The 11,637-nt window shown below is 33.9% G+C and overlaps 1 protein-coding gene across 8 annotated transcripts; it reads right to left on the bottom strand.

Moving 5' to 3' along the window:
• Positions 1 to 293: 293 nt before the first annotated feature.
• On the bottom strand, positions 294 to 11,409 carry LOC145972323 (tripartite motif-containing protein 2). Of its 8 annotated transcripts, none has more exons than XM_083100858.1 (12): positions 11,143 to 11,409; positions 9,927 to 10,106; positions 7,331 to 7,493; positions 7,065 to 7,238; positions 6,785 to 6,988; positions 6,159 to 6,407; positions 5,895 to 6,081; positions 5,245 to 5,690; positions 4,972 to 5,154; positions 4,769 to 4,876; positions 4,545 to 4,683; positions 294 to 4,376 (listed from the first exon to the last, which is right to left on the bottom strand). In XM_083100858.1, exons 2-12 carry the CDS (start codon positions 9,944 to 9,946, stop codon positions 4,138 to 4,140), a joined length of 2,112 nt encoding a protein of 703 aa, XP_082956984.1. In that variant the 5' UTR covers positions 9,947 to 10,106; positions 11,143 to 11,409; the 3' UTR covers positions 294 to 4,137. The 8 variants fall into 8 exon arrangements, with proteins under 8 accessions (XP_082956984.1, XP_082956985.1, XP_082956989.1 ...); XM_083100859.1 differs by having other exon boundaries at positions 9,927 to 10,103; XM_083100863.1 differs by having other exon boundaries at positions 7,065 to 7,161; positions 11,143 to 11,408.
• Positions 11,410 to 11,637: the final 228 nt, after the last annotated feature.

Below are 11,637 nucleotides of genomic sequence, written 5' to 3'. Positions count from 1 at the left end.
TTTTTTCCAAGATTACGCAGTTTTTTTACTATATGTACCATACGCAATTTATCCTCGTCTGCGAGGATGAATAATACCGAGCAAATGTAACATCTATAGTATACTAATATAATAGTGTAATTTATGTAGTACAATAATATATAATTATAAATTATGTATTAACTACATAATAATAATAAAGATCTATCTACGGGAAATTTAAAAAATAACAAATAAAAAAAAGAGATATAGTTCCACTTCAGCACTTGATGAGGAAATAACACATTTTCAAACGTTCAATTAAAACACCTCGATGAATCAAGCTTATACATTTATTTACAATTTATTTTATGTTACAGCATTTTAGAATCATAATACATAAGTGTTACAGATGACGTATGACTAGATTAAACAATATCAAGAAAAAATACAAACAAGAAATATATATCAGTCTGAATTTATATAGATATTTATGGCTGCTGAAAAATCCGTACACATATGTATGAAAGAAGAGAGAAAACGCGAATATTAAAATCAATCGTGTGTATGTTTATAGTATATCACCTATGGCGACTCGATTAGGCGAATAGGATGCTGATGAATCAAAAACTTATATTCTAGAGTCAGACTTTAAAATAACACACACTTTCACATTACAATTAATATGCAAGTTTGTAGAGCGTTTTGTTTTCGATGAGACTCGAGATGTACGTTGAATAAAACGCGAAATTTCCGAATACAAATCTGTATAATTGTGTGACTAACACAGATTATTGCGATAAAACATCGTGATTTGATTGATTCTAGACCCGTTGCAACTCATCATATTTTCAACAACTTTATAAGATGCCTGTCTTTTTTTTACATTATTACATATTGATGATAATTACTATTAATTATATCTTTATCTGCCTCGCGCGCATTCGTATTCATCGTTTATCTGTGAATAATTATGCGAAAAGTGTGATTTTTAATCACATCCGAATGCCGCGCTTCCAAAAGCAAGGCATTCGTGTAATGATTAAAGTATCCGGATTTGAACGCAAAAGAAGAACATAATCGTCGTAAGAGATAAACCGTGACATCTTCTCAATAAAGGCACTGTTATGCTTTTCGCTAAGAACTAACGATAGATAATGCGTGTTTTAGTGACTCGTCGTATTCGTACATATACAAGCAATATATGTAATAGTTTATATTAAATGTAGCTTATATGATAGATCACTCTGCAAAGCAGTTCATAAGGAATGTATCTGCGATACAGTTTAAAAAATAGGCTTGTTAAAAGATTTCCCCGCAAAGATATAAATTTCGAAACGTAAGAGATTGCGTTCAATTTAAATTGTTTGATTCGCAAATGAAACTTGCGTTCCAAAAGCGATTTTTATAATACAACAAAAAAATTTCTCGTCAATGGTAAAGAGGCGAGTGCAATTGCAAAATCATATGATAAAAATTATCAAAATCATATAAAATTATTTATTATTCCTTTCTCTCAACTTTGGATTGTATCCAAATAATTTTTTTTTTCATTTGTTTTTTCCTCAAACTAAACAATCAAATCATAGCTTGTTTATTTGTAAGATTTCAAAAAATAATGTCATTCTTAAACATAAAACTTTTCTTTATAAGCACTTAGAATTTAAAAATTACTTTATATAATTCAATAAAAATGTTTAAAAAATCATCTATTTAAGAAAAGACATTTTAACATTTTCAATTACATAAATAAAAAAAATAAATATTAATATAAAGTATTGATTAACGTTATTGCATTCGCTCTTTTAACATAAATGACGAATAATTTTAAAATATACAATTTCATCTAAGTCATAAAAATGGCATAAATATAAATATTAATATAAATATTATGATTACAATTATATTAAAAATTAATTATATAAATGAAGTTAGTAAATATTGCATGAGAAAATATTTCTTTCCGGGGTTACAGAAATAGACATTATAAGCCGCGTACATATATGTGTAAGTTTATATCACTCTCGGTCAAGAAATAAGTATCAAAGAATAAGTAGATACACATATTATGCTATGATAACATTTCACGAATACAACCATAGTCTTCAGACGGACGTTAAATATTTCTAGATAGAAAAGCAAATTGCGCAACATAATAAATTTTGTCGCTTAATTTTCTTTTTGCCAATTTGCCTAATTTCCTGATTTATATTTGATGATTTAATTTAAATAATATACATACTTATATATATATATATTAAATTTTGAAAGAAATTATTTGCGCGGCGAAAGTTGCAAAAATCGGGATGTAACGTCTTTTCAACAGCGAATAATTCAATTATGGTAAATGATTTTGTAGGCCTTCAGAAACATGCGCCATTATCGAAATAATCATGTATGTTTTACACAAAGTTTAGAAAACTTCTAGATAAATAAACTATTTATCTCTCTAGATAAATAACCATGACGCCAATTCTATCAAAATTTATATATGATAATACTGAAAAAATATATATACAATTCTTAATATATTTCTAGTTATTTGTGTGTGCCTAGGATTATCTTACATTAATTATAATTTACGCTTTATTTAGTTAAAAATTTCACATAGTACCGATGCGCGAGTAACCCAAGTCTCTTATTTATTAAAAAGGACAAGGAACTTTTGCGTGTTATTCTGTAAAATAAAAGTGCTGCATAAAGAAGTTCAAAAATAAAATAAAATCGAAGATGGAATTTAAAAAAATAAAAATTAGCTTTTTCACACAAATCATAAAACATAAATTAATAAATTTGTGATACAAGAAACACACACTATGTAAGTTAAATATAATAAAATAAATATGAAATATAGCGAAAAAAATTAATGATTCTAAATTTAATAAAAATATCTACGATTTTAATCAATGAAAATGTTTGCAATTCAACGAAAATTTCTACAACTTCAACACTAATTGTAAGATATTCAAACAATTTTTTCATATGTTAATTTTATGTAACGTAAAAGTTTATATAACGATATAATTCCGTATTCTATTTTGATGAAGATGTAAAATAACATGGAACGGCAGTGTGTATGTATGTAAATATAACTTCTATATAATATTATTATACATCCGTAGATGAACTTGATCCGAATCAAATCTAACAATTGTTCAGATTATCCAGATAATTGAATTTGCATCGCCCAATTATATTTTTAATTGATTATGTAATATTTTTATTTGAGAAAAAAAGAGAAAACTAATCTCATCAAAAAATATGAAATAAAAACGAAAATGACGAGTCGAAAAACTATTAAGTCAGTCACGATCGCAAACATGATGAGAAGAAATTTCGCCAGAAATAAAACTTGATTTATTTAAAAAATTTTTTTTCACTAATTGGTTTTATATTTCTCATCGGACATGAATTGTTTCTCGGATTTCAATGCAATATTTATCTTAGAGATAAACTTTATACAGCCTTTTTTAGACTATTTGTTATTTGTGAATATTGTTTCTTATAACATCTAAATCAATTATAATTACAATTATTATGTGTTTGACCCAGAACAAGAAATAAACAATTTTTAACTTATATTCCTTATTTTACATATTAATTTGACAAAACTGAAAGAGGATCTCATCATCTGTGGATGTATTTGGATTAGTCAGCAGTAACAGAATTGTTATGCATTTTCAAACAATCAAATATTAATCACAATGATTTAAGATCTAGTAAAATACAAAAAGTATACATAATAAGTACTGAGCATTTCGACTGACTTTATTTTATGCACAGTGAAAACTTTGTATTCTCGCATTCGCGCAGAAAACACAAGAGAAAAAATATTCAAAAAGTTAAATTTTATAAATAAAGACAAAATATAAATTATAAAATATTATGTAGCAACACATATTGCAAGAAAAAAAGAAAGTTAAAATAGCGATGCTTCCTTTTTAATATTATTTCACTTCACACGCGTTTTATCTTGCAATTTATAAACTATATATAAAAATCTTTTATAAAAACATAGGCATATTTTTTTTATCATAATACATAACTTTATAGCTATAAGTTTCACAGAAATACCTGAATAAATAATTCTAAATTAGATTGACATTTGGTATCTCTTTTCGTAACGAACTTTTTTCTCGCTCGCGATTTGTGAATTTTGATACTCAAATGGACAACTTTCTACCAGTATCTGTACTTTTTTATACAATCATTGCCCAAATCCACTACCACTAAATGATTATCCGGTAATACGGCTATACCTGATGGACGTCGCAATTTTGAACTATGCGAATCAATTTCAGTTAAAATATTACCTCCACCTAGCTTCATTACTTGTATTATGCTACGACCCTTGTCTGTACGGGTGCCAACTATTTTGCCATCCGCATCCACGGCTATTCCTCCATAGGTACCTTTTCCTGTTGTATACATAAATCGGGCACATTTAGTCTTTAGTTTTATCGCATTAAAATATTTCTTTAAATCTCCATTTCATATCGCAAAAAATTGTATTCTTTGAGAGATTTTCAGTTAAATATGTGTGATATTATTATAAATGAATCATCATCAAATATACTAAAACTTACCTTTGCCTTCAGAGTATATTTCCTCAGAAAAATCTCCCTTTGCGGAGAAGACTTGAATTCTGCTATCGGCAACCAGAATCTCACCGGCAGGGCCGACAGTCACAGAACTGATTAGTTTAAATGTGCCTCTCTTACCGACCTGTTAATATTTCATGATAACTATATGAGGACCATACGAGGCAACTTGCAGTTGCAATTATTCGTATATGTATTTAAATATTAACCTGGAATAGTATCTTGCCGTCTGAGTCAAATACAAACACACAACTTTTACCATTATCAGCGACAAGTATGTGCCCATAATTCTGATCTACTGCAATGTCTATAGGTTCCTAGAAGACAAAAACATAACAATTCATTAACAAATAACTTATAAGTATTATTAATACTTTTTTCAGTGATGGAACGTGTAGTAAAAACTACTAACTTGAAATGCGTTATGCGAGAAGGATCGAATCGTATCACCTAACGAAGTCATTTCCGTGATTTTTCGCGTCCGCCAATTTACAACTACGAGACCTTCTTGAGAAATGTCTATTCCCGTACAACTGCGACCCTCTAAACCTTCATTATTTATATGCCTTTGAAATTCCAAATCACAATTGAGTACCTAAAGCAATATAAATAAGATTGGAAAAATTATCTTGCTATATAAGATATCGTATTTCTTGTATATTTCTTGTATTGTTTCCAAACAAACCTTAATGCGAGAATTTCCAGTATCTAAAATATAGATCATTCCTTCGTCGTCCACTGCAACTGATACTGGCTGATGAAACTCGTCTTTTCCGTTACCACGTCTTCCGTATATCTTAATAGCTTCATTATGCTCGGTTGCATCGAAAAATAACGGATAATCTTTTATGGGTCGTTCGAATACGGATATTTTTAAAACATATCGATTCGCAGTCGGTGGTCGGAAATAAATCTCGTACGTTCCATTCTCCAAATCTTTTACTTCCGTCTCAATTGTAACACTTTGATTTTCCGTGTGTATGTTTCCGTGTGTATCCGCGAGTGTCAACTCAGCACTGACCAGATCACCACCGACATTCCGAGGATGACCGTGATAATCCACCGTTTCGACTACGACGGTTGCTTGTAATTTCGCTATCGCTAAGTCTTTCAGTCTAGCTCGACATAAACCTAATATAATGCATAAATATAAAAAATTAATTTTGCGTGACTTTTCGTGATTTCGACATTGTAATTCAACGCTATAGCACTAATGGATCAAGAATTTTTATTTTTATATCGCTTTACATGATATCAGCGTGAAACACGATACGTTTTAACGAACGAATCTTTTAAAGCGAGTATTTTATTATATTATATTAATTTTGAGAGTACCTGGCAATGTTGTACTAGAACGTACTCGTCCTAAATTGCTTAGCGCTTCCTCCAACTGAGAAAGAGCATCGTTATGATTAAACTCGAACGTAATGAAAGCATTTTCCTTGGGTTCACTGAGAGCGGTCGCCGCGTCGAGCTGATCTGATAGGCTGTTAATACGCTGAGTAATATTTCGGACCTCGACCTTTAAAATCAAATCTCATTATTATAAAACGATATCCGCGAAAGATGACATGTATGAAAGCATTTCTCGTCCTCTACCTGATACTGCAATCCTTCGCATTCTCTCTCCACCTTGTTTTTCTCCGCCTCTATGAGAGAATGCTGTTCCTCGAGTACATGCTTCTTATCACGAGCAGCGGCGTTTACGGCGGCTTGTAATTCCGTTCGACGCTTCTCTATTTTCGCAATAATATCCGCAAATTCCGTATCTACCGCGTTTAGACATCTTTCCGTGGAAGCCTCCAAACGCTGTAGTTCCGTGCTTACAGAGTCTTGTGCCTGTGTTAACTAAAAGATGTAACTCTTAATTCAATAATATTAAACCATTTTACGTTATATTACAATGATAATCCCCTATTGCTTAATTGATTTGTAAGCATCTTAGCGCACAATGATGCGATATCTTAAATTTTAATAGTGTTTCATTTATAGTTTATAAGATAAATTGACTACTGAAAACTATAGTGATCTCTATATAAACATAGTCTTTTCATTATTATATTAATAATGTAATATTAATTATAATTATAATTTAATATAATTGGATATAATAATTTAAATGTTAATTATACTTTGTGTTAGTAATACTTATAGAGTATAATAAAATCGTGCGCGAGACATAAATATAGTATTCAAGTATTAAAAAGAGAGAAACTAGTTTTCACCTTGGATATACACTCATTAGCTTTATAAAGCAATATCTCGGACATCCTTTTTATCGCAATACTGAAAGGGATGATTGTATGTTCTGTACATCCAGGTGACGTTCCTGCATGTGTTCCACTGGTACATACTGTACAAAATACTGTATCACATGTTTCGCAAAATAATAATTCCTGATTTATATGAACTGAACACTTTGGGATGACCTGCAATAGAGAATAAGAAGAATAATATTGAAATTTTATTCAAAAAGGAAAACTTGTAATGTTTCAGTTACTATACCTCTCGTCTTTGTCGAGACATAAGGTCTAGTAGTTGATTTACGAGAAAACTCGGAGGCAGTGCGGGTACCCCTCCACGAGGAATTGTTATTAATTCCCTACAAATGGGACATCTAAATGCTCCTGTCTCTCGTGTTTGAGATGCAGCAATCCTTGTTAAGCAATGTAAACATACCTACAATAAACAGATATGAGATTATCGCATATACAAATACAAATCACATATGTACATGTATAAATTACATTCTATTTTACATATAATCATACCGTATGTGAACATGGTAATAATTTAGGTGTATGCTCGCTGCCATCATAAACACAGAGACAGGTGCCGCATGTTAAAAAACTCTCATTAAAATCTTCATAATTTATACTGACTGTCTCTACGAGCATGGAGCTCATGCTGACCATCCTCTCCCCAAGCCGCGTCCTGCAAGAAATTAGAAAAAATGTAATCACTGCAGTAAAATATATATTATAAGAAATATTAAAATAAATATTTAATAATATATAGTACAATATATATATATATAATATACATAATATATATAATTATTATATGAAATATATATGGTGGAATATATATAAATATATAAAAAGGAAAAAAATTTAAGAAATTAATAACTCAACCGTGATAATAAATAATTTGCTTTAATAACAGCTTAACTATTTTATTATCTGTAATTGTCTGTAATTTGAAATATTCATATGAATGTGTATTTGAAATATTATCTAAAAAAAAGATAAGAGAGCCAAACTAAAAGTTCCTTTAACAAGTTTTACAGAGTGATTTTACAACACTCATTTCCGACACATCATGTTTTACATAATAAAAAACTATCACAAGATGACAGGATTTGTGGAAGACACATTATAATGAAAAAATGAATAAATGAATAATTCATGATTAATTGATATAAATAATACACTTAAAATTGTATTCTTTTGTTGTATTTAAAATTTTGCGAAGCATTCTTATTGGAGATAAAAGTCAAAATGCACAAAGGCTCACTGCATAACTTTACATATACAGATTGCCTTTCTTGACGTCTGTCCGCGATTATAATCTCGCTTTTCGCATAATAGGAAAACAAACTAATATAGGGTGCATCTAAAAAAAGGACACTCACTGTATAGCTAAACGCAATGCTTCCATAATGGCTATATTCTGCGATCGTCGCTCTATGCGTTCCAACCATCCGCTTTATTTGGTGCACCCTATTATACTCGCTCTACGAGGATCTTCCTCGCGGAAATCCTGAAGAGTCTCAAGACTAAAGCGCATCACGCCGACGTCACGGGTCACCTTCGCTGGACGTACGCGAGAGAGAGAAAAGATTCGCGTAGGAAAACGCAACGTGGTCGTCGGATCGCGAGCAGGCAACAACCCCGGGTCGACCTCGCGGATGAGCGAACCCTCGTCACAAGCGTGACCGGGCGAATGTATCTCCTACGCTCGATGGTGTCGCATGGCGATCGGTGTCTCGATCGCAGCGTAAACGAACATAAACTGCGCCGGGACGCTCGGCGGTCCGGCGACCCTTTGTCTACCTTCGCTCCTTACGACTCATTGTCCGGATGCCCGCAGGGAAAGAGAGAGAGAGAAAGAAAGAAAGAGATAGAAAGAGCGAGCGCACCGCATCTCACCGCGGATTTTCAGCGTCTGTTTTTTTCTCACGACTCCGAGAAACCCTCCGTTTCCTCCCCTTCGTCCTCCTTCCCTCCTTCCTCGGGGAAGATCCCGGATCCGGGATCTTTATCGCGCGTACGCGACGTCGATCGCGGGTTCAAGATCGCGGCCAACGACAACTCGAGGACAGTGTCGATGAATTTCGACGCGACGCATTTTTTTTTTTTTTTCTTTCCCGCCGTCCTCCTCTCTTCCAAGACGAAACACACGCGAGACCAAACACGCACGATGCACGACGCGCCGCGAGCCGCATCAGCTGCGGATCACAGCGGACTCGCGTTCGCTTCGTATACAGATACAGATACAGACAGCTGCGCACGTTCGTCGCCCGCGGCTGATTTCATGCAGTATCGTAGCATCCGCGAGCGTATCCTCGGGGACTCTCAAGCACATATATTATTATACCAGATTGAGTCATGTGATGTTGACGAGAACAAGCTTCCATATTAATGGAAAAGTGTATAGTACTCTAACTACCGACAGTAATAATTAATTAGAAACTTTACAATTTCTTAGAAGAAAAGATTTAAAAAGCTCGAAGAGTAGATTGAAGGAATTTTTGTTGGAACGGCCCTGAAGATCAGTCGCGACGTCGTGGCGCCGATAGCGCGAGAAGGACAGCAGTAGCTGTCAAAGAGGCTGGATCGCGGAGGAGAGCGTGGGAGAGATATAGACGGCACGCACCGTGAACGGCAACGGCATAAAGAAACACGCGTGTTGCACGGGTCCGTGCGGACCCGTGAATTCTCTACTGCGCAGTCGTCCCGAAAGGTGCAGCGACCGGCATATTTGTGCATAGCTGCGCTTGTGGTCAAGTATGTATGTGTGTATGCGCGTGTTTGGAAAATCGCACGCAACAATTTCGTAGATTTGACATCTTTTAGACTAGACTACTAATCTAAAAAAATATAAAAGTGCATTCTTGAAAGTATTCCTCTCGAGATCCTTTTCTTTCCAAATTACTTCTAAATTCATTCAAAGATATTTATTCTTTAGACGGTAATTTTTATAAACTAACATTAAAAAATTTCATTTATATTATATAATTTATAATAATAATAATAATTTAATAATCTACATATTATTAATAATTAGATGTACACTGTATACATGAAGAAATAATAAATAAGCGAGATAATAAATAATAAATAAAGAAATAATAAATGTACTCACATGAAAGGGCAGCAGCTCATTAAGCTTCCTTTGATGGCAAGTTTCTGATTACTTTTACAATTCGGGGGGATGGTTGTTCCCAGTCAAGAATGATCTTACATAGCCATGATGCTCCTTATTTGCGAATAATGTTCAAATTATAACGATCCTCCGTTCGATATTTCGATATCCGCTTGTCTGCTGTGTAAAATAAAATTCGTGTTACACTTGTTTCACAAAAAGCGATGTTGTTTGTATCGATCAGCTGACACTATATTTATCCGAGTGATTTGAAAATATCTCTCGATAAATGCCATCGGAAAAAAAGCATCGAGTATTTTTTTAATGCACTTTATTACAATTTAAAGAATCGTCGAGTGATTGATAAAATGGCGTACGTGACGTAGAAATTTTTTTGCACTTTTTTTGAGTGTATGTGTGTAACTGCATTTATTATTATTTCGCGCGTAAAAAGAGATCTCTCTTTCAGCTTCCAAATCTCTTTGAGATAGCGCGTATGTGCGCTCACTGTGTGAAAAACTTTGATAAACACAATGTTTGACGTATGGAAGCGCCGTCATGTCGCAGACTGAGAAACCGTATCAACGCTTCACGAGGGGCTACCTATCTCATTGGCACATAATATATTTAACCGTTCATTAACCCCTAGTCAGAATTGATGAACGGCGCGAATATTTTGACAAATGATATCTGATACGTTTCCAAATTTGATCTACGCGTTGAACGAAAAAACACACACATATATAAACAAAAATAGTATAAATCTTAACAGTACTGTCATTATTTAAAGTAAAACGCGCAAGTTTCTGTGGCATATATTGTAACATGAAACAAATCTTTTTTACCTATTTATATAAGCGAAATACTTGTTTTGTTTATAATTAGAGAGAATTTATTAAATAAATTTTGAACCATATATGTGATTATCGAATAACTCTTTATTAAAAAAGAAAAAAATGATAGATCAAAATCCTGGCGTTTTCGCAGCTTCTATAATTTTTTAAAAATTTATCAACTTCTCGTCGACCCCCGAAAATATTCAACATGCAATTTCGCGCGCATGTCACCCATAAATTACGACACGCGTCTACTCCAGAATAGAGAATCACATTTTTTTTTTACAAACATCACAAAATAAACACAAAATTATATGAGCGACACTCGTAGATTTCGAGGAGTTTGCGAAAAGGAGACCGAAGGACGCGGCTGCGGATACCTCGCGAGGATGTTCTCTCCTCACACGACGGCTACATCACCCGACGACCATACACAACGGGGGAAGTCGTTACAACGGGCGCCTTTCTGTCGAGGACATGATCGCGGAATCCGTTTCGCTTCGAGATAGGCACAGGAACGAGCGGATATCGATCACGATGCTGCAGCAGGTGTCACGACACCAGCTGTCGTGGTTCGCACTGCAAGACGGCTATCACAACGATGACGATGACGACGACGACGACGAGAAAGAGGGAAAAAGAGAAGGCCCTCCGCGCGGACTGAGAAACGAGGCGGGGATGAAAACACACCCTCGCAGGGTGCGGGTTGCGCGCACGCGCGCGCGTCATGTCATGTTATTTGGGTCACGCGACGCGCGATTTATTCGACTTCGAGCAAGATGACATCCGATGTATCCGCAACGATTCGGAGTCGGCAGTAATTCGGGAAGCACGTCAATCTTTCCGCATCCTGATCAGCTGATTTCAATTATCTC

This window comes from Camponotus vicinus, unplaced genomic scaffold (assembly GCF_025532165.1).
Source record: "Camponotus vicinus isolate PSW18456_S1 unplaced genomic scaffold, iyCamVici1.0 SCAF_5, whole genome shotgun sequence".
Classification (NCBI taxonomy): domain Eukaryota; kingdom Metazoa; phylum Arthropoda; class Insecta; order Hymenoptera; family Formicidae; genus Camponotus; species Camponotus vicinus.
The sequence above is the reverse complement of the archived record's forward strand: the minus strand, read 5'-3'. Positions and strand labels throughout refer to the sequence as shown.